At 41.1% G+C, this 26,745-nt stretch overlaps 3 protein-coding genes across 9 annotated transcripts in view; 2 read left to right on the plus strand and 1 right to left on the minus strand.

The window, feature by feature from the left end:
* Window positions 1-2,989: 2,989 nt before the first annotated feature.
* Window positions 2,990-14,531, plus strand: btc (betacellulin, epidermal growth factor family member). Of its 2 annotated transcripts, none has more exons than XM_054757199.1 (5): window positions 2,990-3,193; window positions 4,279-4,386; window positions 7,975-8,095; window positions 9,509-9,655; window positions 11,989-14,531. In XM_054757199.1, the coding sequence occupies exons 1-5, from the start codon at window positions 3,154-3,156 to the stop codon at window positions 12,128-12,130; spliced, it is 558 nt and encodes a 185-aa protein (XP_054613174.1). In that variant the 5' UTR covers window positions 2,990-3,153; the 3' UTR covers window positions 12,131-14,531. The 2 variants fall into 2 exon arrangements, with proteins under 2 accessions (XP_054613174.1, XP_054613175.1); XM_054757200.1 differs by having other exon boundaries at window positions 11,995-14,531.
* A 1,976-nt stretch (window positions 14,532-16,507) lies between these two features.
* rxfp3 (relaxin family peptide receptor 3) lies at window positions 16,508-19,755 on the plus strand. Its single transcript, XM_054757023.1, has one exon. It carries the CDS (start codon window positions 16,706-16,708, stop codon window positions 17,867-17,869), a length of 1,164 nt encoding a protein of 387 aa, XP_054612998.1. The 5' UTR covers window positions 16,508-16,705; the 3' UTR covers window positions 17,870-19,755.
* Window positions 19,756-21,298: 1,543 nt separating this feature from the next.
* slc45a2 (solute carrier family 45 member 2) overlaps window positions 21,299-26,745 on the minus strand; it is a 36,511-nt gene continuing 31,064 nt past the window's right edge. For 4 of the 6 annotated variants that reach the window (XM_054757022.1, XM_054757019.1, XM_054757018.1 and 1 more), the window contains 3 exons: window positions 25,832-25,955; window positions 24,078-24,283; window positions 21,300-21,856 (listed from right to left, as the gene is read on the minus strand). In XM_054757022.1, coding sequence (XP_054612997.1) covers window positions 21,635-21,856; window positions 24,078-24,283; window positions 25,832-25,955 — 552 coding nt within the window. In that variant the 3' untranslated portion in view covers window positions 21,300-21,634. Of the gene's footprint in view, window positions 21,857-22,250; window positions 23,068-24,077; window positions 24,284-25,831; window positions 25,956-26,745 lie in introns of those variants that run through there. The other 2 variants (XM_054757017.1, XM_054757021.1) reach the window with 2 other exon arrangements.

Raw genomic sequence — 26,745 nt, forward strand, 5'->3', positions numbered from 1 at the left:
GACTCGCTTGTTCTTCGCTTGCATGTATACATCTCTAGAGTACCATGTCTTAAATTCAGTCAATATGGTTCGTACAGTAGATTCATCTGCATTTGTGTTATACTATGAAATAAGTTTCGGTATTTCGCAAGAAATCTGAACGCTTTCCCGAGAGGTTCTTATTTTTGTCTTTTGGCAAAAGTTAGCTTATTGTGGTCGTCAGGCATGTTTATGGTTATGTACAGTGTTCCGTTGCGCTATCGCGGTTCACATTTTGTGGATTTGCTGTTTTGCGTATGAACGCTGTTACAGGCCGAGCCTGGTCCTTTAAGAAGAACTACATTGTGGGAAGTTGAGTGTCTATCATCGTCTGCCTACATCGGCCATTGTTTTCATGCTTCCTGATTGGCTGTGGACTACTGTCAATCAATCTCCTTCGTGATGTCCTGCCGTGTCTCCTGCGTCATCGCTAGCTTGCTTGCTCGCCAGCTTGTAAATTAATCTTCAGTATGTTTTAATAAGGATGCAAAAACGCTACGGTACTGTACAGCAGACGGCGTCAGGACGAAAAGGCATGGTCACAGGAGTGAAACATGCGTGAGTGACTTAATAATTTCCTGTGTTGATCATTAAGGTTCGTCATTAAAATTCAAACGACGATTGGAACTTTTTTTGAGAGTGTTTAGACAAGAGAGAAATGTGAGAAAATGTGATTGCCTGTCTGAGGAAAGTGTATAAAGTGTAATTGTTCTTCGCAGATTTCGCTTATTGTGGGCTTTTTTGGGAACCTATCCCGCGCGATAAACGAGGAAACACTGTGCTTCTCAAAAGCTAGTTGAGATATTTTGGACTTTGCAGTCGTCCTGAATGCAGCAGTAGCTTTTATGAAGCTGTGATGTCATCTTCTATTCTGCTCACAGCCACTAGAGTGCGTATTTGTATGGCATCCGATGCGTTGTGACGGATTAAGAGACAATTTCATCTGGCAACATCCTCTCTCTTCTAATGGAGCTGCAAGGCATTCAAGCTAATGACGTAATCTTGCACCTTTCTTTTTCTTAGTTAAAAATAGCTTTCAATAGAGACCGAGAGCGCCACCACAGGTATCAATGAAACTCTGTGATGATGTTTATGTTGACACCGTATCCAGGCTGAACATTGCCTCTTGGAATCTGACGGAATCGTGGCTTCCTGCCACAGCCTAAAAAAAAAAAAAAAAAAAAAAAAGAGAGGAAACTGGCTCTTCCTGTTCAAAGCTGCAAAGACGCTCGGCAAATTTTACTCCATCTTGGACCGTTTCAGTGCACAATTAGAGAAATGTATTTGGATATATTACAGATTTAATGTAAGTATTTGTGTAGTATCACATCCATTTTCTGTAACGCATGCAGGAGCCTATCTCGGCTGTCTTTGGGCGAGAGGCAGGTTACACACTGGACCGGTTGCCAGCCAATCGCAGGGTACATACAGACAAACAACTGTGACAGTATTACTGTAATAATGATAGGAAAAGATAACATGACGCCATCTGCTGGCCAAGTCGCTCCCAAACGCCTTGTGGGTTTTCACTACTATAGTTCACACTATGTTTTCACACTACTGTATGTACATTGTTGTCATTGAAAACACGGTGATTAAAAACAGTACCTCAGTTATTTTATAAAGGGAGATGCATTATCCGCTTGTTTCTTCTTCTCCTCTGTTATTAATTATTGTGGTGTTACATTTAAAAAAAAAATAAAAAATTAAAAAAAAAAAAAAAAAAAATATATATATATATATATATATATATAATTATTATTATTATAAAAAATACACCTATGTTAATATTATCCACAAATATACTTTGAATTTGAATTAAAATATGCATATGATGTATGCTAAAAATGATGAATGATTAAAATGTATATTCATATGATTTTAAATGTTAATAGACTTGTTAATACACTAAGAAATACACTAAATATTTATTTCAAATTAGTATTATTGCTGTTTTACATTTTGAGTAAAAAAAAACAACAACCCAAAAAAACATCCAAATGATCCTGGAGGAGAATGTCCGGCCTTCTGTTGGTGACCTCAAGCTGAAACCAACTTGGGTTCTGCAGCAGGACAATGATCCAAAACACACCAGCAAGTCCACCCCAGACTGGCTGAAGAAAAGCAAGATGAAGACTTGTGGCATGACCTTAAATAGGCGGGTCACGCTGGAAAACAACTCCAAGTGGCTGAAATACAACAATTCTGCGAAGATGAGTGGGCCAGAATGCCTCCACAGCGCCGTAAGAGACTCACTGCAAGTTATCACAGACGCGTGATTGCAGTTGTTGTTGGGGCATCACTTTTTCACACAGGGCCAAGCAGATTTGGATTTTTTTTCTCCCTTAATAATAAACAGTCTCATTTAAAAGCTGCATTTTGTGTTCAGTTGTGTTGTCTTTGACAAATTGAAATTTGTTTGATGATCTGGAACATTTAAGTGTGACAAACATGCCAAAAAATAAGAAATCACACCACTGCACGTCACAAAGCGGAGATGCAGTTTGTTCGTGAAATGTGTATAACTTCTTTGCATATCGTGACAAAATATCCAAGTGGCCCTTTGCGACCTTTCATTGTTCAGTATGTGGCCCTCGCTGCTAAAAAGTTTGAACATCCCTGATATAAACTATCTCGATAAACACCAAAGCTATTGTTCAACTAATGCTGTAGCTTTCTGACAGTGACAGAAGTGACCAGTAACAGCACTCCAGTATATAACATTTCATAATGTCACCTAATTCAATGTACACAACTCTCGTTGCGGCTTTCTCACTTGTGCTTTTTGTTGTCACTTGATTCTCCAGCGAGATCAAACAAAAGGTGCACTTGCTCTTCCTGAATAGTTACAATGCACTTTCATTCTCCTTTAAAGGTTGTGGGCGGGGAGCTGCCTTGGGTTTCAGTCGCCACCCCTCTTTCTATTCTGACACACAAACACACACACACACACACACTCGTATGGAATTACTCTCACCATGGAGGAGTCACTGCGGCCTGCGTCCTGCTTAGCTTTGGCCTCCAGGAATCTCATTCCTCAATGAAGGATACCACTGAGCACAGAGGGGGAACTTCAACACCTTTGTCCTCCTCACAAGTCCACTCGCCGAATGTGCACTTTCTCGAAGCGAGGACATGGCCAAGGTGTACAGACTCTCTATAGGAATAATAACAGGTAAGTGACATCTTTCCTGTCCCTTACACACTACATACGTAACTTATCATACTTTCCTATACGTTCACGTTTGTGGACCTTTCATAATGATCACGCTTGGAAATGTCCTTCCCGTCCTGTATGCGTCCACCTGGTCAATGTTTGAATGGAGCCAGCAGCCATAAAGCAGCTGCGATTGTTGCTCATTGTCAACACACACTTTCCTCATGAGCATTTGTGTCACGCCAGATGACTTTCAGCACTCGGCAGGAGTGAGAATAATTGGGATTCACTGTGTGGGGGGTGTCATGACTCAGACTCAGCAGCGCGCTGTGACACAATGTCCAACAGGTGGAACGGGATTGGAGATAACACTTGAAAGTGTTCAAAAATCATTGCTGGTATTTGAAATGTTAACGAAAAAATGCTAAGTCAAAAAATACGTCACACCAGCCAAAAATGCACAAGGAAGAAGTAAAAAACATGCATAAGTCACACTTTTTGGGGGGTAAATTTATTTGATAAAATCAGAGACCAAGGACAGTGCAAGTTTTAGTAATAACATTAAAATGGAGAACAACAGCAACAAATTTGCTTGCTTGCTATTTAAAATTTGTATTCAAATAAAAATATCCAAGATCATTATTTCAAACTTGTATTAATAAAATACACAACTATTAACATTTTCATGAAAATACACCTATGATAAATCATAAAAGATTATTAGTAGTTTTTTAAAATAATTTTAATTAAAAATACCCATTTGATAAAGATGACTACTAGCATTAACATTATTAATTAAAAATACACAAAAAATAAAAAAAACACACAAATGAGATTTATAAAAAATTTGAAATAATCAAAGTTTACTAGCATTATTTACATTTTTAATTACAAAAACAAATATGATAAATGCTCAATCAGTTTTAAAAATTATTATTAGTAGATGTATTAGTATTATTGGAAATTGTATTACAGTGCATTTGAATAAATACACTATAAATGATCTGAAATGATGATGATTGCTATTGTTTTAAATTTGAAATGTACAAACATTCACCAGTGTTGACAGGAGATAACATTTGAAAGTGTTTGTGTACCTGCAGCTCTGGCCTTATGCAAATACTCCACGGCTGATTGGAACGTCACCATCGAGTCTGCCAATCAAACGGAGGCCCCTTGTCGTCACCATGGAAACGGAAACAAATGCACAGGTATGTTAGGAAGAGGACGTTAAACAGACGGCTGCAGGTCCTTTCGTTACTTACCCTCACTCATGACAATGACAAACTAGAAAAGCACTCGGAGAGCGCAGACCTCCGCCAAGCGTCATAGCTCCGCCCATATTGTGATTTACACCATAAATACTGGTCCTAGATTTATTTCAGCAATATATTAGCAATGCTAACATGCTAACGTTAGCATGCTAACACCTAGCATAATACTGGTAAGTGTTTACATAAGTGTCTAGCAATGAAAATGGCTAAAAATTGTGTTAATGTTAGCATGCTAGCAATGCTAACATGCTAATGTTAGTATGCTAACATGAAGCATAATAGTGCTAAGTGTTTATATATGTGTCTAGCTATGAAAATGGCTAAAAATGCTTCTATAATAATGTTAGCATGCTAGCGATGCTACTGTGCTAACGTTAGTGGCTAATCCACGAATGTCCTGGCTTTGTTGAATGTGTTGATGTTGGAATGCGGTGAATCGGCTGAGAAATGTGGAAGTAGTAGTAGTAATAGCAGTTTTATGGAAAAGTGAATTTGGGGAAAATTTTGAATTTTTTTCCCGGTACAAATATAAGTGGCCTGATTGTCCTGAATGTGTTGAACAGTATGATGTGGGAATGCCTTGAAACGGTTGAGAAATGTGACAGTCGCAGAAGGTAATTATAGTTTTAGGGAAAGGGTGAATTTTGGGAACATTTAGAATTTTGGATAAAACCCAAAATTGAATCAGTTCTTCCATAATCCATTTCTGACAATTCCTGAAAGTTTCATCCAAATCCGATCAGAACGTTGCAAGTTATTTTGAAAACAAACAGACAAACAAACAAACAAACAAACGGATAAACGCCGGCAAAAACATAACCTCCGCACTGCGCTTGCCCTGCCCCCAAAAACTGCAGTCATATTTTTTTTCCTTCCACTTTAATGAATCATTTCAAGGAGTATTATTGTAGTTATGGTCAGTCATTGGCAGCAACATTGATTTTCATGCATTTTCTTAGATTAAAAACTCTCATGCAACGTCCTAATGACAAAAAAATGGCAGCTTCCCAAAAATTGCTCTAAATATATTATGTGTTAATGTTAAAAGTTTTTACTTTAAATTGGTCAGGTAGTTATATTTTGGGGATTTTAACCCTCTAAAGGCCGGTACGTTGACATCCACATCCACTGATGTTTGTCTGTGAATAAAACGCAAATACATAAAAAGCCTTACAAGGTTTTCACTGACAGCGAAATTAAACTAAGGTAAGACAAGAAGGTAAAGGTACAGGTAAGAAGGTAAAGGTAAGAAGGTAAAGGTCTAGGCTGAGCTAAACCAAGCCACGAGAACTGGAGCTGCAAATTTTGCGAGCTTTTTCATTTCATTCAAGATTAAAAAGGGTCGACATGGAGTCCACTAAAAGCAAAATAACATAAAAGCTCAGACGAGCTAACCAGGTTGACTTTAATGCTAAATGAAGTCATTAAATGTAAAATGCCTTTAAATAAACACAAATGCCATTAAAAACTATAAATAATAATAATATTACAGTTTTACAAGGCCAAAAAAATCAACCTACATCTTTATATAACGTACTGTATAAAAACAAAAACATAATATAAAAGCAACAACACTACAAATACATATAATATAATTAATAATATAAAACCAAAAAATACTATTCATATTTTTAATATAATTCTGAAAACAGTGATCCCTCTTAGATACCAATAGTCAATAAAAAATATATATAAAAAAATATAGCTATAAGCCAGCTTACTAAAAAACTACTTCCAAAGAGGCAACACTTGACTTTCTTGAGAATAATACATGTCGATCAGACAATAAGTCTCGTTAAGTCTTCTCACCTGTCCTTTTAAACTATGTAACTGGATCTTTTGCTTTAGCGGGTGCATCCCTGCCGGGCTGGTCTCACATGAAGCGCTCTCATTGATGTCCACTAGCGCGGGCAGTATTCTTTTACAAGCTAACTTGCAAAGGTAATCTAATGCAAAGTCTAATAAAGATTGCGGCGGCTTTTGGCTCCGAGTGATACTGTGTGTCATGTTCACCATTACAACCTTTAATGGCTGCTCCAGGGTCTGACTGGATGTGTTTTATAGGAGATGTGTCACTAAGTAAATGACATGCGTGCTTGACGACGCCAAGCGATCCAGCAGACTTCCCCCTCCGGTCTCGATCATATTACAGTCTATTTATATACCGCTTCCTAACACAAGGTGAGCTTGTAAATCAAAGGCGGCCTGCTGACAGTGTTTTGGTAATCGAACCACATTTCGATTAATTGATAGACAATAAGGGTGTAAAATTTGGTAAAATGCCATTAAAGCAGATTGAAACACTAGTTAACTGGACGGAGGAGGTATCATTAATTGATTACTTAATTAATGATGTCTTTAAGCAATTGAAGCAAAATGGAGTGCACTGCTTGGCTGCAACCAGCAGAGGCGCTGTTGAGTCGGTGTCAACAAGACAACAGGACATGGAAGAATCGTAATTCCATGCAGACCTCCGCAATGTTCTTGGCCATGAGACACCAGCATGGACACAGGACTCAGAACATTCAGTCAGGTTCTCCTGCCCTATCGGAAATAGCTCTGACAAAAACAGTGCGTTAACAGCGGTAACTAATTTATTTCATGAATTACGTAACATTCTTTTGTGTAATTAACACAGCCACGGCTCTCTGTTATGACGGCAGCAGGGCGACACAGAGTCACACAGAGTCTGACGATCTTTTATAACTTTATTCTGACCTGAACACATCAACAGAGGTGCAATTCCAACACCATAAACGCATCTCCAACTCCAAACAAACACGCCTCGAGTCCATTTGTCATCACGACACTTCCTCTTTGTCGCGAGACAGAACGCAAGATGCATTCACGAACACTCAATCACAACAAAGTCTTTATTATGCGGGTATGGGTGGTCTAAGTAAACACAAATGCAAAGATAAGATAGACAATAAGTGGATATTCGTATCATTTTCTTTGTAACGCTGCATGCGGATTTGCTATTTGCTTTTAAGTGTGCTTGGAAATCCCGGAAAATTCACTCAACACATGCGAATTCAACTTAAATGCCGTGGCGTCTTTGAACGCAACTCGCTCATTGCTCATAACAACACAGTCAAAGTCTGATTCAAATATTGTGCTATTAAAGAAACCAGTGTTCGGTAAATAGGTTTTCAGAGAGGTTCGCCATCTTTGAACTTGATTTAAATTTTCAGTTAATACGTACAAATATACTTATATCACCCTGCCCTGTCGTTTATTATTTATTCTTTCAACGAAATACAGTAAAAATGGGCATATTTCAGACATAGTGTGACATGGTGATTAATCATGATTAATTAGAAAATCGTGACCAATCTGATTAAAAATGTTAATCATTAGATCGCCCTTATTAAAAAGATGTAAAATATTCATGAATTATTTTGGAAATACACACTGTTTACCCTTAACTTGCTCACAAATGACCTTAGTGAGCCGAATATAAGACAGTATTTTGTCCTGAGAACAGGACGTTGATCAGTTTTAAACAAATACGTTTGTCTTCAGCACCCACCTTAGATACGGAAGAGTGGAATGGGCATTTTTCCAAATGCCCGGAAGAACTCCACCACTACTGCATCCACGGGGAGTGTCGCTATATCAAAGACCAGAAGACGCCCTCTTGCAGGTGAGTCGTTTCTAATAAAACACATCATTTGAATCACAATGGGATTTAACCCGGGCTCGAAATGACAGTTTATTCTTCACCTTTTACGAAACGGACAATCGAACCAACCAACCAACAAATAAGATGGAAAAGTGTTATTTGTTCGAGGTTTTGTGTTCTAATGGTTTGTTCGTTTGTTGGTTAGCAGGAGTACGCAAAAGCTACAGAACTGATTTCTCCAAAAACTTGCGAACAGATGGTGTTTATACCAACAAAGAACTTGTCTGCAGCGGATCTGACCCCGTACCAGAATGCCCACTTGTTTGTAACGTTACACATCATTTTCAAAGAAGTAGTCTGCTAACTAACAAACGGACAGACAAACAAACCAGTCCAAGGGGCTGTCAACACGGCAAAGTATTTCATCGTTTCAGCCTTTCATCCACGTGGAAAGGCCATTCTGGGTGTTTCGGTATTTCTTGAAAACGGCTTCCATAGCGGGAGAATCTGATAATGCCGGCTTGTCTTTTCCGTGAAGACAAGCGATGACGTCACAAGACAATGACGTCACCGCACCATTGCAACCCTGTCACCGTCACATGACCAGAAGTGATAAGTCAACAACTTCGACTGGCATGACTCACCCTCGTCGACATTCTTCATTCTTATTCACCAAAATGACTCGTAGAAGTGATTCCACTTTGTCGTAAGTGTAGACAAGCCGGCGACGACCCTGGACTGGTCGGCAGCCAATCGCAGGGCACATATAGACAAACAACCATTCACTCTCACATTCATACCTATGGACAATTAAGAGTCGCCAATTAGCCTAACATGCATGGAATGTGGGAGGAGAAAACCCGCGCACGCACGGGGAGAACATGCAAACTCCACACAGAGATTCAAACCCAGATCTTCCCGATCTCCTGACTGTGACTGTGGCCAACATGCTAATAACTAGGCCACCGTGCCGTTCTCCATATGGGACCGTTCTTGGGATTTTTTTTTGGTGGGTTGAGTCGCGTCCACACTGTGCCAGATCCGGACGGGAACGCATCACTGAGTGAAAATGATGTAATACACAAGGCACACGTACATGTGGTGCTGTGAACGGGCACGCAGATGGAACCACGTGACAAGTGCAGTTTTCCTTGAAATTTTCATGAGGCATTCATTTTTGGACGTTTTTTTTAGGCATTGGTCCTATCCGGTTATTTCTAACATTATCATTCTCTGTGGACCATGACATAAGTCTGCTAACTAACAATTGGACGGACAAACAAACTCCGCAATTTTTTCTATTTAGCTTTATTTTTCCCAGTGTGTGTAATGTCGGAGCTGTGGCAAATTGTAGAATTCGACAGTCTGTCTAATCTTTACTTTTATTTTATCACACTATTCTGAGCTTCTAAGTGTCTTGTGTTCCCCCCTCAGGTGTCAGCATGGTTACGTTGGTTCCAGGTGTGAGTACATAGACCTGGACTGGCAGATAGGAGAGAGGCGGCAATTAATCATCATCTGCATCATTGCGGCACTCGTGCTCCTCATCCTTCTCATCTTGTTCGTCTTCATCTGCTCACAGTGAGTCTCAAAAACTGAGAAGAAATTGTTAGCTGATCTAAAATGTTGACCCTGTGCTCAAGTTAGATTCTTTCGTTGTCACCTTTTGGTTTACGGGCCACACTTTTACGAGACTCAAAACCACCACTCCCTATTGGACCTGGTTTATCTGCCTTTTTATTGCCTCCTCCAAACATGAAAGGCGAAAAGGTACTGTTTTGACTGCAGTTTGTTGATTCGTCAGGAATTCACATAAGGCGCATTTGTGCCAAAATTACCAGCGACTTTTTATTCCTGAGTTCATCAGTTCCTGCAGCAAAAGGTTTGTGTTGCATTTCCATACCAAAGTTCCTTGAACATTTACAGTGGCGTGAAAAAGTGTTTGCCTCCTTCTTGATGTCTTATTTTTTTTCCATGTTTGTCACACTTAAATGTTTCAGCTCATCAAACAAATTCAAATATTAGTCAATGACAACACAGCTGAACACAAAATGCAGTTTTTAAATGCAACTTTTCATTGTTAAGGGAGAAAAAAATCAAACCAACATGGCCCTGTGTGGGAAAAAGTGATTGCCCCCTGTAATTACCCTTTGCTGGTGTGTTTTGGATCATTGTCCTGCTGCAGAACCCAAGTTGGTTTCAGCTTGAGGTCATGAACAGATGGCCGGACATTCTCCTCCAGGATTTTTTGCTAGACAGCAAAATTCATGGTTCCATTTAACACAGCAAGTCTTCCAGGTCCTGAAGCAGCAAAACATCCCCAGACCCTCACACTACCACCACATTTTACTCGTGGTATCATGTTCTTTTTCTGAAATGCGGCGTTACTTTTACGCCAGATGTAATGGAGCACACACCTTCCAAAAGGTTCAAATTGTGTCTTGTCAGACCACAGAGTATTTTCCCAAAAGTCTTGGGAAGATGATTTCTGGCAAAACTGAGACGAGCCTTAATGTTCTTTTTGTTCAGCAGTGGTTTTCGTCTTGGAACTCTGCCATGCAGGCTGTTTTTGCCCAGTGTCTTTCTTATGGTGGAGTCATGAACACTGACCTTAACTGAGGCAAGTGAGGACTGCAGTTCTTTGGATGTTGTTGTGGGGTCTTTTGTGACCTCTTGGATGAGTCGTCGCTGCGCTCTTGGGGTCATTTTGGTTGGCCGGCCACTCCTGTGAAGGTTCACCACTGTTCCATGTTTTCGCCATTTGTGGGTAAGAACTCTCACTGTGGTTCGCTGGAGTCCCAAAGCTTTAGAAATGGCTTTATAACCTTTTCCAGACGGATAGATCAATTAATCTCAGTTAATTTATGTTTTGTCAGGGGGGTTTGAGGGGGCAATCACTTTTTCACACAGGGCAATATTTAACGTTTGATGATGTGAAACGTTTAAGTGTGACAAACATGCAAAAAATAAAAAATCAGGAAGGGAGCAAACACGTTTTCACACCCTTTCATGTAAAAAAATAGTGTCATTAATTTCTTCCAGTAGGGCCGACTCCAACCAAAACGGATGCGAACCGAATAAATTTTTCCATATGAATTAATGTCAATCCAATTCATCTGTTCCAGACAACCCAAAACACGCTTTTACAGTTTTACAACTGGAGTTTTACATGCATAAAACAATTTGAAATGTGGCAGCGAGACGCCACACGGACACCACCTTCCTGTTTTGCCATGAGTTATTTCTTGAATTCAATTGGACAGTCACAGGTGAGCTTGAAGTCACTCTAAACCAAGCAGCTGCAGAGACTGAGCTCTAGCTTTATGCAGGACCCTCTGAACCCCTTCAACCACCTAATCCGTCATCTGCCAGCGGGACAGAGACCGGTGGTTCCAAAATGCAGAACCAAGAGATACGACAGTTTTATCCCAGCAGCTATTGCCTTATTAATGAAGACGCCTGACCTGACCTGTATGACAGACACTGCATGTTCAGCTCTACAGACCCTGCTCAAAGCTTTCTGGGTCTCTCAAAAGTAATACCGCAAACTTAACTTAAGCAAGAGTTCTTGGAAAGTTCCTAGTTTTTAAAGTTGCTGTGGTACAAAAACAACCTTAAAAACTACACAAGAAATTTCCATAACATTTTGTGAAAAAAAATGGCAACATGCCAACAGGGACAAATGTTGGCTGCACGGTGGCTGAGTGGTTAGCATGTTGGCCACACAATCAGGTGACCTGGGTTCAGATCTCTGATGCAAGTATGGCGGTTTTTGCAGTGTAGCGGGGATTTTGATCTATAACTCTATATGCCTATAAAAGCTGGACACACTGACTACTATAAAGACTATTTCTATTGTACTGTCCCATGCGAAGAACTTCTGTGAAACACTGTAATTATTGTTTCTCTGTCAGTCGCAGGTGCAGATTGTGCCGGAAGAAAGGACGACAGAGAGAGGAACCAAGGAATGGGACCGAGAAGCTCCCTATGATGGATACCAGTGGACATACCTTGACACCAGACCCAGTGGAAACTCTACACAACAATGACGTTTGAGATGAGAGAGTGTCTGGGAACATTTTGGGATGTGGTCCTGAAGATGCACAGGGACGAGAAAGCTTCATAGACCTGCAGGCTGGTCAGGGATGAATCCTCCTGAGTCTGTCCAAGATGGTTATCATGAGGAACATAAAGTCGAAACACTGCCTGTGACCAGAAACAAGCTGGCGATGCCTTGTTGGATTCCACAAAAAGACAAGCTGGATATCACTCACCGGGTGTTGCCTGCAAGATCCTTTTATTCCACTGCTGAGGAGCGACAGGCGCCCGCAGCCTTTCAAGAGCTGCCAACTGCTGTGGGCTAAACAAATAAAATGTTGCTATGATGGAAAAAAGCTGCAGCACAGGTGGCAGATGGTGATAACGATTGCTTGGGTTACACTCATTAGAGTCGTGCAGAAGATAGCAGACCACTGACTTCGTAATGAACACAAATACTTCAACATGCATCCAGTGTGTTTACATCAACACTTACCATCAGTTCATCGTTGATCTGTAAGACCTACACTTGTTCACCATGTCCTCTACTAAGACATCTTGGCAACCCATAAGACTGAATCACAAACCATAAACCAAAGGGCAAACCCTAACCCGACTGCGTAACCTAACCCTAACCCTAAACATTAAGGCTAACCGCAATCGCTAACCCTAAACCAAATTTGTGTACTGTGTTATTTGCTGAATGGTCTGCTTTAACCCTAACCCTAACCCTAACCCTAGTCTCTAAACGTTAAGGCTAACCCAAATGACTGAACACTTCAGTCTAACCTTAACCCTAATTGGTCTATGAGATATTCAACTATCTGCAGTCTAATTTGTACTATTTTGGTTGTTTCTGGCAAACAAGAACATGTTCTTCCCTCACTCCAACCCTAAACCTCAAGAAGAACCCTGACCCTTACTGGGCTACTGTTTGGATCCTCCATTGAATGTCCTCTCTTTTTTGGGAATTTTGCCCATCATCCACAACCCTTTTGTGAAACATGAACACACATCTTTCCCTTTTCTGTGCATTCTAAAGAGAGAAAAACAGCTTGCATGAGGCAGCTAACAATGCCGATCCGATACTGATACTTTGCGCAAATTTGAAAAATGAGTGTGTTTCAAATCATAACAAATGTATTTTAAACATACGGCATACCATTTGGACAAGGTCTGAATCATTTAGTTACTTTCCACTGTGTTCCTGTTAATGATATGCATGACCTCAAATGACTGTATAAAAGCCTAAAGGTCTGGTATCGGAGGTAACAATATTTCAGTATCAAGCCGCACATCGCTACTACCGAGCGGTAACGTAAGCGAATGGAGTTGCTGCATCGCCGGTGAGTTTGAATTGAATTTACCAGCTCAACAGGGAGCACAAGTCTCGTGCTGAAAGACACAGCCATCCCAGTGAGAGCAGGCATTGTATTGTAAGTGACTGTTTCATTATTTGGTCAATGAAACTTTTAGCACTAGTGCTACATGCTAACGCTGTGGGAATGGCTTCGTGTTCCACTGTAGGTGGATCTGCCTAGCACCTAGCAATGTTATTCTCTGCCTGGGGGGGATTAAAAGTAAAAAGTTGCAGTCGTCTTGGTTATCACGAAGTCTGCCGTGATTAGTGATAGCAAACGCTCTCTCCATGTTGGTGTTGTTGATGGAAGCAGCGTTTGTTGCTATGTGCTCTGTGAAATCAATGCGCCCCGGAAGGAAGCCCCGGTAATGCTTAAAATGACCAAAATACTGTAAATATTCCATGTTATCATGAATGTACCTGCTACTACATGGTCACAGAGTGTATATAAAACGATAAAACATGGGTGTAGGTTTTTTAAGAGGGCTCTATAGGCCAACTAGGTGAATCCCATTATGTGCATTGTTAGCTTCCTCGTGCTAGCAGTTTTTCTGTTTAGAAAGCCCAGAAAAGAGAAAGCCATGTGTGTTCATGTCTCACATAAGGATTGGCCTTTCAACCAAGCCTCAGAATCTGATGATACTTTTCAGGCTTACAGTTCTTACGGTTTTCACTTACATCTTATCCAATCATATCGCTACGCCCTTGTCCTCCAGAATGTTCCAGAAGCATTGCTTGTGTCTATTTACGTTGTACACCGCAAGCTACGTTTTTGTTGGAGTGGTACATGTAAAAGGGAGCAGTTTCAGAGTCCGAAGTTAAAGAAGTACATACAAGGAGGACTTGTACCTAAGTGTATATTTGGACCCAAGCAGTGTCCGAGTGAAACAAACGATCCAGTGTGGAGTGGGGAGAGACTGGCCCACTGTTTGCACGGTTCACTGAATGTTTAAGAGCAAGGTTAGCGAAGTGGGCTCTCTTATTTAAGTTTTCATTAGTCTGCTGTTTGTATTTATATGAAGTCTCACAATATCCACCATAAAACAAATGCAACGTTCATCTGGTGTCATTGTATTATTACTTTTGAAAGCATGTCAGTAAGCGGACTGGTTGGTTGCAGCATTGTGTTGGAATGTCGTAATATTACCAAGGGCGGTTAACAGGGTAATGTCGCACGAGTCGACACATTCCCGAGTGACACCACCCACCCCCAGAACCCTCCTGCTAGCTTGATGTTGACGTTCTGGTACTGATTTCAGGTAACATTTGCAATAAGAGTGACAGTTGTCATTATTAGATTAAATCCAGTGATTGAAATTGAATTGAATGACCTACTTTCAGAGAAAAAAAATACATTTTTTTTTACCTAAAATCCACAAATATGTGGGATCGGGAATGCTGACTCAGGAATCCACCGTTGGAGGACCATGTGGTGTGTCACATGACTTTTTTCTGCCATGACTTTTGACCTAATTTCAGGTGACCATTGCTTCTCTCTCCACGCAAGGCCGTGGAATGTGTGGAAGTTTCTATATGAGGGGTGTGTCTGCGGCTTTGATAAGGACGACAGATAGCAGCCGAACTGCTCTCAGACATTTGTTGACACAGACACACCGAGCACAGGCCTCACACTAACATGTGCTCCACTGTGGCATGTGTGTGTGTTTGTGTGTGTGTGTGTAACAGCTGTGATGACACCAATTGCACTTGCAGCGACTTTGATTCACTTTAAGACGGTGGATAGCGTGGTTACGTTCCTAAGTAAACGCACTGAAGACCACCGGAGGTCAGCAGAGCTTCTCATACAAACTATACACTCAACATTAGGTGCTCCTGCACAATCTAATGACAACGCTCAGTTTTGGTTGTTGTCAAAGACTTATTCATTTAACAATATGTTTACTAGCAGTGCTGTGTTCACCATAACCCCGATGGAAGACTTGGAGAAACCTTTCTTGATGAGTCTAAAAATAACCTAAAAAAAGTGAACGGACTAGAAGCGAGTCAGCTTTCACCGGAAGAAAAGCAGCGACCTCTATTGGAGCTACAAGGAAACACCAGCAAGGTGTACAAAGTTCAGAACACTTTGGGGGGGGGGGGGGGGGGGGGGGGGGGGGGGCACAAAAAAGTTGTGTGTTTTCTAAACAAATTTGTATAATCTTTAAACAAAAAAAAGTTGTATGTTTTCATTTTCATTTTCAACAATTTTACAGGAAAAAGTTGTAAAGTAGTGCACTTTGAAGGAAAAAAAGCGAGAATTGGGAACGTGTTTGAGGAAAAAAGTTGCATATTTTGGAGAAAATACGTTGTGTGTCTTCTAGACAAAAGTTGTATATTTTCAAATATATTTTTATATACAAGGAATTACATAAATTGAACATTTGAGAAAGAACAAAAGACACACTATAACTTAAATACGTTCAACTTTAGCTCACTTTTGGTGTATAAAACTAACAAAATACACAAAGTTGAACAACCATTAACCTTATTTTTAGTGTTTAACTAACAAAATACACTCTATATTTTAAATACATGCAACTTTAGCTCACTTTTGGTGTATAAAACTAACAAAATCCACCAAGTTGAACAACCATTAACCTTATTTTTAGTGTTTAACTCACAAAATACACTCTATAATTTAAATACATGCAACTTTAGCTCACTTTTGGTGTATAAAACTAACAAAATACACTAAGTTTAACTAAAATTAGCTTTACTTTTAGTGTTTAGTTAACAAAATACACTCTATAACTTAAATTCAAGCAACGTTAGCTCACTTTTGGCTTATAAAACTAACAAAATAAACTAAGCTTTACTAACATTAATACTTGTGTTTCACTCACAAAATCCACCACAATAGTCAGTTGATCCGAACTTATTTATGTATTTAGCGATGAAAATAAACGATATAACTTCATTTAGCGCAATATTAAGCTATACAGTGTATGGGTTTATTATTCATATTTGAGTGTCTTTAAGGTAGAATTTCTAGGAAGGGGCTGTTTGATTGCGTCACACGTCATGTCATCATGTTTTCTGCCCAAGTGATGCCGAGAGACGACTTCATGTGCGTCAGTGGAACCACAAGGAGAAGAAAAGGTCAGTTGGAGCTGAGCTCTGCGTCAAGACGCGCACGTTGGAGCTGTGACACACCGCGAGAGAATCACAATCCTGTTTTTGGGGGGTGAAGTTTGGGTGTTTGGAAAGAACAATGTCTTTGGTGGATTAGAAGGATGGAGGAATGGAGCGAGGAGGGTTCACCGGGCTCATCCTTCAACGTGAGCTCCATCAACGCCACCAGCTGCGATCCTCTCCACACGGCAGACCAGGCGAACCTGGGTGCGGATGGTGCGGCTGCCGTGCGCATCGTCATCTCGGTGGTGTACTCGCTGGTGTGCGCTTTGGGCCTGGTGGGCAACGTGCTGGTGCTCTACTTGATGAAGTGCAAACAAGCGTGGAAGAAATCCTCCATCAACCTCTTCGTCACCAGTTTGGCCGTGACGGACTTCCAGTTCGTGCTTACGCTGCCCTTCTGGGCGGTGGAGAACGCGCTGGACTTCACCTGGCTGTTCGGGCGCGCCATGTGCAAGGCGGTGTCCTACGTGACGGCGATGAACATGTACGCCAGCGTCTTCTTCCTCACCGCCATGAGCGTGGCGCGCTACAGCTCGCTCGCCTCGGCGCTAAAGGGCAGGCGGCGGCGACCCGTGCGGTGCACGGCGCGCTGCGTGGCCGCCTCCATTTGGGTGGCTGCCGCCTGCGCCGCGCTGCCCCACGCCGTCTTCTCCACCACGGTCACTGTCTCCGGCGAGGAGGACCTGTGCTTGGTGAAGTTCCCCGACAGTGACGGCAGCACGCAGCTGTGGTTGGGGCTCTACCACTCCCAGAAGGTGCTGCTGGGCTTCGTGGCACCGCTGGCCATCATCTCAGCCAGCTACCTTCTCCTCCTGCGCTTCATCACCTCCAAGAACATCAACACGTCGAGCGCCAAGCGACGCGCCAAGGTGACCAAGTCCGTGACCATCGTGGTGCTCTCCTTCTTCCTGTGCTGGCTCCCCAACCAGGCTCTCACGGCGTGGGGGATCCTCATCAAACTCAACGTGGTGCACTTCACCTACGAGTACTACACCACGCAGGTGTACGTCTTCCCCGTGTCCGTGTGCCTGGCGCACTCTAACAGCTGCCTCAACCCGGTGCTCTACTGCCTGATGAGGCGGGAGTTCCGCAAGGCGCTCAGGAAGCTCTTCTGGCGGATGACCTCGCCCGCACTCACCACCATCAGGCCCATCACGGGCACCACCAAGCCCGAGGCGGAGGAGCGTGGACACGGCTTGGTGCCACTCAACTGCCCTGAGGAGCCAGCACTGGTCTTCTATCCTCCTGGGGCGGCCATGTAGATCCATAGTGACTAGATTCTTGTGAACGCTCTACAGCAGGACTATTCAAGTAGCACACGTGGTTTCACAAGGATAAGGTCTTTGTTTTTCATGGATTTTACATTTTTCCAAATGGTGACTCAAACAATCAACCGTCAAAACGTTAGTCAGAGGATGGGAGTGATCTGCTGTTTTTAAGGATCTAGTACAAAAACGTTATTCAAAGATCCTGTATGTGATGGGCGTGATCTGCTGTTTTCAAGGACTTACTGCAAAAAACATTGTTCAAAGATCCTCTAGATGACAGAAGAGCTCTGGTGTTTCTAAGGACCTACTGCAAATGCACTAGTCAAAGATTGTCTATACGACAGGAACACACCGCTGTATTTATGGATCAAATAAAAAATGTGAGCCAAAGATCCTCTATGTGACAGGACCACTCTGCTGTTTTTAAGGATCCATTGCAAAAATGTTAGTCAAAGATTCTTTATCAGACAGGAGTATTCTGCTGTTTTTAAGGACACTGGTCAAAGATCCTCTCTCCGAAAGAAGACCTCTGTTGTGTTTAGGGTCTGCTGCAAACATGCTAGTCAAAGATCCTGTCTATGATGAATGTGCTCTGCTGTTTTTAAGGATCTAATGCAAAAACATTACTCAAAGATCCCCTATGTCACAGGAATGATCTTCTGCTGTTTTTAAGGACTTAATGCAAAAACACTACTCAAAAATCCCCCATATGACAGAGGAGCTCTGCTGTTTTTAAGGGTCTACTGAAAATGCACGAGTCGAAGATTGTCTATAAAAGAGAAGCACACTGCTGTTTTAAGGATCCAACGCAAAAACGTGAGTCAAAGATGCTCTACATGACAGGAGCGCTCTGCTGTTTTTAAGCATATATTGCAAAAATGTTTGTCAAAGATTCTCTGACGGGAGTGACTTACTGCAAAAACACCGTTCAAAGATTCTTGATATGACAGAAGACCTCTGCTGTTTTCAGGATCTACTGCAAAAATGCTTGTCAAAGATCCTCTATGTGACGGGAGTGATTTGCTGTTGTTACGGATCTACTGCAAAAACATGAATCAAACGTGATGGGAGTGATATGCTATTTTTAAGGACATACTGCAAATACATTAGTCAAAGTTTGTCTATATGACAGGAACACCGCTGTTTTTAAGAATCTACTGCAAAAACGTGTGTCAAGTATCCTCTATGTGGCAGGAGCTGTTGTTGAGGATGTAGTGCAAAAATGCTAGTCAAAGATCCTGTATGTGACGGGAGTGATCTGCTGTTTTTAAGGATGCAAAAACAAGATGAAAAGATCCTTCGTGTTACAGGAGCGCGCTGCTGCTTTTAAGGACCTACTGCAAAAACTACCACTCAAAGATCTACATGGCAAGAGTGCGCTGCTGTTTTTAAGAACTACCGGGAAACCCATCCTCCATATGACAGGAGTGCTTTGCTGTTTTTAAGGACCTACTGCAAAACCAGCTAGTCAAAGATGTTCTATGTGACAAGAGTGCTTTTATGTTTTTAACAATCGACAGCGAAAACACGAGTCAAAGATCTTCTATGACAGGAGTGCTTTGGTGATTGTAAAGATGTATTGAACTGAACTCGGTCAGTCTGATGTCATTCATGGACTCGGTTTGGCCCGCGGGCCACCAGCTGAATAGCACTGCTTTTCGGCTTTTATTCTCGAACTGTGTTACAAGAACCACTGATGGTACGCGGGTTCACTTCCAGTAGTACGGAGGAGCGGCAGAAATTTTAAAAATAGATTTAAAACCAAACCTCGGTCGTTGAACGCCCCGGTCTTTTAACAAAAATGTTCACCAAAGTGTTGTCTCGGTTCTAGCACAGTATTGTGAGTAACAAACTGTTGTATTTCATTTGTGTTATTAATAAACATGTGGAGCAGCATTGCTTGTTTTTTCAGCCATCTTGGATCGCACACACCCAACACCAACACCAAAGTGGGGGGAAAAGGGACCGCGATAAGTTCAATATTAATAAATGTAGTTATGGCATTAAAAAAAACTGTTTACAATCTTCTAAGTACGGTTTTCAACATTATTAGAGCCCTCTAGACATGAAATAACACCCTTAAAGTCACATTTACATTTGTATTACCCAATAAAGTAGATATAATCAGAGAAAATAAGACATATTAGAAGATAACAGATTCACACGTTAGCAGTTCCTTGTTTTTTTCTGGACAGCGGACTTCCTGCGGTGGCTATTGTCTCATCAATGCATTGTAATGGTGGCTTTAAGTTGCTTTACACTCGTATTCCCCAATAGAGTAGACGTAATAAGAGTAAATAAGCCATTTAAGACCGGAACAAAACTCCTGCTCGTGTGTGTCACAGTAAATGTGTTCCCCAGTAAATGTGTTATTATTATAATAATGGCATTTTATTTGGTAACACTGAACAATGCTTATGACTTGTAAGGACTCGAACATTTCAAGCCTATGACTAGAGAATTGACTCGACCCTTGATTTGGACTTGCACATCTTGAGATTAAAGACTTGAGGCTTACTTGAAAAACACTGACTTTATCCCACCTCTGCTAAGCAATTTTTCTTCTCATATTTTGACTTTATTGCAAAAAAAATTAATTGCCTTTTTAGTCTTTATGCTATTTTTTTCTCAGAACTTTGTTCTCACAACATCTTGTCTTCATTTTCGTTGCCCATTTTTGGTGTTTTTTTTTTTTTAGTTTTCTTGTTTAACTGTATTTTTAGAATGTGCCGGGGGCCAATAAAAAAACAACCATCGGCCGCACTTTGGAGACCCCTGTTCGAGTGCTAAATGGGTCATTACGGTAATAATAGGGACTGCATCACTGCAACACGAATGAGTATTAGGGCCACATTGAAAAAAATAGATTTTGTGAATAAAGTCGTAAATTTACGTCTTTATTCACAAAATCAAAAAAGTCATACATTTACAAGAATAAAGTTTTCACGAGAAAAAAAAGTCATAATTTTACGAAGAATAAAGAAAATAAATTTATGAGAATTTATGAGAATACAGTCGTACATTTACAAAAAAAAAGTCATAAATTTACGAAAATTAAGTCGCAAATTTCACGAGAAAAAAGGTCATAAATTTACGAGAATTAAGTTGTAAATTTACGAGAAAAAAAAGTCACAAATTTACTAGAATAAAGTTGTAAATTTCCCGAGAAAAAAGGTCGTAATATTAGGAGAATAAAGTCATAATGTTACGTGTCAAAATAGGAAGGAAGGAAACTTTCCTCTTGCTTCAGGCAAGCTTTTATTTATAAGGTGGCAGCAAAACAGAGCAGTCGAGTCAGATTAACACCTTCTCACTTTCGCCTTCCTTACCCCGCACCCTCCACCCCAAGTCCCCCCTTTCCATAGCTGTCTCAGGCAATGCCTGTAACATAAAGCCACGAGTCTTTTCTCGTAAATGTATGACTTTATTCTCGTAATAGTACAAGTTTTTTCACGTACATTTCACGTACATAAAATCTCCGTTTTTTTGGGGGGTTTTTCCAACGTGGCCCTAATACTCCGTCGTACGACTAGCCTTGTCGTTCCTGGAGTTGCGTCATGTTTAATACTCACAATTTGATGATCCATGGGTTCATTGACCGCAAAAGATTTTCATCCAAGTATTAAAGTGCTTAGAGTGTGCGTTTGGACACACTCTATGCTATAATGTTTGTATCTAGTAGACACCTTAAAGGATATAATAAAGACTCTTTATTTACGAACATCATTACAATATTACAAAGACTTGCACGAGGAGCGTTCATTCCACATATCTTATGAAGAGTGCGATGAAGGTGCAGCCCAGCAGGGACACGGTGGAGGCGGAGAGCACCACGACCACCACGCTTCCCGCCGCGTTGACCAGGGCACCCAGCCCCGCGCCCACTAAAATCTGGGCCAGCTGCACCATGGAGGTGAGCGCGGCGCAGTCCACACCTGTCCCTCGCGGGGTTTCGTCGCCCCCTCTTCGTTTGAGTTCCTCCTGGGGAAGTGGGTGGGTATTGGGGGGAAAAGGATGGGGGAAATCAAACGTAAGCTATTTTAAAATGTCCACGCAGGGTGAAACAATCAGTTTGGCTCTGGGAATTAGCGACGGGTGAGCATCGGATTGAACTAAATGAAATATTGAGCGTCCACGGTGGAGGTCGCAAAGCCCATCTGTAATTAAATTCTGAAATACAGTAATTACATTGAATCTATTTATTGAGTTCATTACTTCATGGCCAATTACTGATTTTATCACGACAAGAGCAGCAAAAAATAATATTTGGTACATTTTTACGACAATTTAGTTAATCGGAAAAATGTATAAAAAATAATAAATATAAAACCAATTAAATAGATATATATATTTCATAACCATTTAAAACACACATTTAATTGCCTCACAAATATATTAAATAAATAAAAACTATACATCGCAATTTAACCAATGAATGAACAATTGATATATTTCATGACCTTTTTATTTATTTTAAATTGCCTTTGCCTTTGCCTTTCCTGAAATATGAACTAAAAAGCCATTAAATACATGAAAAGATCATTAAATAAAAAATTGTTTTTCAGTACTGGGATGTTTCTTTCACATAAATTCAATCTGCTTTTTTCTAAATGCTTGTTAATGTAATAGCAGCAATACTAATCAGCTTTCAAAAGAAGCAAAAATGAATATTTTGCACATTTTTCCAATGATATAGATCATTGGAAAAAAAATTGGTTCCAAAATTAAATAAATATAAAGCCAATAATTAATTGATTGTGAAATAATTATATTGACGCTAGTTATCGATTATTTATTTCAAGACCAATTTACTTATTTCATCACCTTTTAAGAAATATATTTAATTGCTTCATTTGTCATATTTTAGATAATTAAGTAGATAAAAAAAATAAATGGCCTTTAAGAGCGAGCAAGCAACTTTAAATTTTTAAATGTAAAAAAAAAACACTAATTCTGGACGCTATACGGTATAATAATATATATATATATATATATATATAACAAAATGCCAGTGGGATGATTCTATTAAGGCCTTTTGGAAGCTATGTACGCCTTGAATGGCGCTTTAATGAGACTAATGAGGGTTTTCTAGCCTGTGCTGCTTTCTCTTCTGTCACAATCCATGTAAACCATGGTCGCCATATTACTACATGAAGTATGGAACAAGGCTATTAAAGGACACTGGGAGGGGGCTGAAATGAACAAAATGGCGTGAAACAATTGCAAAGGTTCAGTACAAGGTTAGTGTAATCATTGCAGCTTTATCAGAGTGAAAAACAATGAGCGCCACAGGTGGCCCTCGTGTTACGGACGAGGTCCGTTCCTAGACTGTGATGCAGGTCAAGAACTTGTGCCTAAATTACAGCTAAATGAAGTCATATGTCACTCACATTGTACACAGAACACAGGAAGGACATGTAAAATACAGTCCTAAAAAGGTTATTTATACAAGAATTCAATGAAATATTCATAAAAAGAGAACAACTCCTGCAGACGGTGCTGTGGTACAGGGCACAGGATCACGTGCAGGCCTTGACACCTTTGTAAAATATTATCCCAGGCTAGTCTGGACAGCTAACCCCCCGCCGCATTTCCTTCATGCACAGCCCCCCTCGTATTTATTAGCATTCAATAACCTTTATCCTTAATGATGCTCGTGACCGTTGAGCAGTTGGGATGACATAAGCGGCCAATATTGGTGGGCGTTTCTCCTCTCTCTGAGCTTTTTATGATGTTCATTTTCGCTTCCGTGGTGATGGCTTTCCTTTTCTTGAAGAAATGAAGTGCAAAAATGTAACTAACAGGCACACACCGCCGCACTGTAACTAGTTCTCGAGTGGGAATTGTTTGACTCAAACAAACTTAGGACTGTTTTCAACACAACGTGAGCTGCAGCGCTGAGACGCTGTCTCTGTACGCCGCGCTTTTCTCCAGCAGATATCTGCAGCTGTGTGTCGGACGGACGGCACATTAAGTCTCCACTCGATGTCCTTCCTCTCCCGCTCAAGCTCGACAGTCGCCCAGAAACACGGCATGCACCTCGCGGCGGCGTCGCAAGCAAATAGCGTGCGGCACATTCACAGACATTCATTATTTTCTCAATTTTTTTCCCAGGCAAAGACCGTGACCCACTGAAAACGGCTCCGCTGGCCACTTTTGGGTCCCGACCCACTGCCCTCATGCCCTAAGATATCAAACGTACCTCCTCCTCCCGCTGATACTCGGCAATGAGGTTGAAGGGGATGGTGTAGAGCGTGCTGGACATGATCCCAAAGACGCTGCACAGGATGAGCGTGGCGATGACGTTGGGGAAGAGGCCGATTAGGCTGGTGCCCATGCCGAACATGAAATAGCCCAGGAAGTACAAACCCTTCAGGCCGATGTACGGCAGCAGGAAACGCTGCACGTCTGAAAAACAATCACAGGCTCACTCGTGTTTGGCTACGTTATCGATCCATTTGGAAACAAACATGTTGTGACCCCAAGTTGAAGTTGAACAAACAAGAGGGGGTAGGACGCCTGCCAAGGCTTAGTGATGTGATTGAAAAGGTGTAAAACCGGGGGTGTCCAAACAGAAAAATGTAATCATGCGGAGTGAGACACTTTTCTTTGAATAGCTGCCGTTGTGTTAATGTCCAAGCAGACGCTGTAGTAATTCTACATTTGATCAAATTTACTTAAGATTTGTCAGGTTCAAAGCGTGTGAAAAAAGTAGCGGCTTGTAGTCCGGAATTTACGGTACTCTTCTTCTGATTATTATTTGTAACTACTGTTGTGGTTATACATTATTTCTATTGTGATTATGATTGTACAGTCGTCCCTCGCAATATCGCGGTTTTCAGAAATGAATGAATTAATAAATGGTCGCTGTTTGGTGGTAGACTATGGTCTATTATTAGTCAAAACATGTTGAAATACAAGTGATATGTAGTATTCTGGTCACTAGGCAGATATAATGACACAAAACATTACCTTACATTACCATAGCACTGCATGAAGTCATGAAGTCAGCCATGGCATGTCATGACATGATGAAGTGAAAAAAAGTTCTCCTCCCATTCCGTGTGGAAGTGGTAGGTTTTGAGCTTCTAGAGTTTACAAGAAATAAATCTGAGGCTAACTGGTAAGCTCGCCAGTTTGGTAGCTCATTCGCTTGCGGCTGTTCCGACTCCCTGCAGCATCAGAGTTGCGCAATGTGGTGTAAACATTGAATTAAAGGAGTGTAAAGGGTGACAACAGGGGTGTTATTTCATGTCTACAGGGCTCTAATAATGTTAAAAAACGCATTTAGAAAGTCATAAGCAGGCTGTCTATGCTCTAACTATAAAAATATTCCATTTATTAGCATTGAATCCTATATCGCGGAAATTAATTGATATTTTTATTGATTTTTTATTTATTAATTTATGGTGGCCGGGTCTGGAACCAATTAACCGCTTAAAACGAGGGACTACTGTAATATGTTTAAGATGTTGTTTTCTATGAGCCTTTACATTGTTAATGTATCAGTACACACTGCTGTACCTGTGGGGTTGGTCAAAAGTGAAAATCTTGGCATAAATAAATCATGGCTAAAAAAGAGCAGCAGGCTATTCTTAAAGGAAATGTGGAGATCATTAGCTTGTGCCTGATCCCTGACCTGCGAACAATTCTCCCCCAACGCTCCCCTTGCTTGGAAGAGCGTTCCTCTGCCTTTAAAGATTGTTATCCCAGCCTGTAGTTGGTATAATAAGCATGATAAGCATGCGTAAGCCCACCTGCGGGAGCATGTGCACTCTTCATTGGGAGTGCCTATTGTATCGGCTTTGATGTTCACAAATCAAAAGTGTGGATGTTGGCTGGTTTATCCATTTCCCCGCGCAGTAAGCTGCCCTTCATGAATGGGCCAACTATGTCAGACTAAAAACACGCACGTGCTGTAGTTTTTTGTCATCACTGCAAAGCATGTGTACTTACAGGAGAAAAGAGAAGAGGACACTGCGTTGATGCACAAACCCCAGCAACCCACTTCCACTCCTCTCTCATACGTGGCATAGGCTGTGGAATTGTGCTCAGCGTATGGATTCCCCTTATAGACAATCTAGGAAAAAGACGACAAGGTAATTTTTTTTTTAATGCGGTGAATTGAAGAGCTTCGTTTGACGGCGAAACTGCCGTCGTACTTTCATCTCTGATTTTCCATGAAAAGAGCCGGATCTCAACATTGCAGGGAGCCTTTTTGACAAGCCTTATCCCTTTCATCCCAGATAATGCCACCAGCAAGGTGGGGGTTAATGCATCACACTGTGACGTACGTCTCTGCCTTTGGCGTGCATGTACACAAACGCGTACGGCTTCAGTGCATGGGCATAATGGCGCAATGGATCATCAGCATTAACTGCATTGGTTGGTAAAATAACCAGAATGTATGTGCCTGTGCGAAGGTGTATGGTGCTTTTCTACTGCATGGTACCGGCTCTACACGCCAGTTTTCCAGCAACCAGACGTGCAAACAAGCAACAAAAATAGAGAATGATGTCTCTTGTATGACAGTAAAAAACACACAAGATGTGACTTGACATTAGTTTGAGGGAAGAGCTGCTGCCTATATCGGTATCGGTAAGGATGTGCTGGACAACATCGGGATGTCAATTAGAAATAAAAAATAAAGCATCTCTAGTTTTAACCTTATGCTGAGCTCAATGGGTTTTTATCGGGTTAAATAAAGGTCAAATTCAATCAAAAATAAATTTGCAGCATACCCTGACACACGAGCCCCAGAAGCACATCAGAAGCGGGAAAATAGCCGTGTCGGCTCTGTCCCCCTCAAAACCGGCTTTGACAGGCAGCATGAATGGGATAATAACCATTTTCTGCTGTGATTTCATGTG

This window comes from Dunckerocampus dactyliophorus, chromosome 17 (assembly GCF_027744805.1).
Source record: "Dunckerocampus dactyliophorus isolate RoL2022-P2 chromosome 17, RoL_Ddac_1.1, whole genome shotgun sequence".
NCBI lineage: Eukaryota > Metazoa > Chordata > Actinopteri > Syngnathiformes > Syngnathidae > Dunckerocampus > Dunckerocampus dactyliophorus.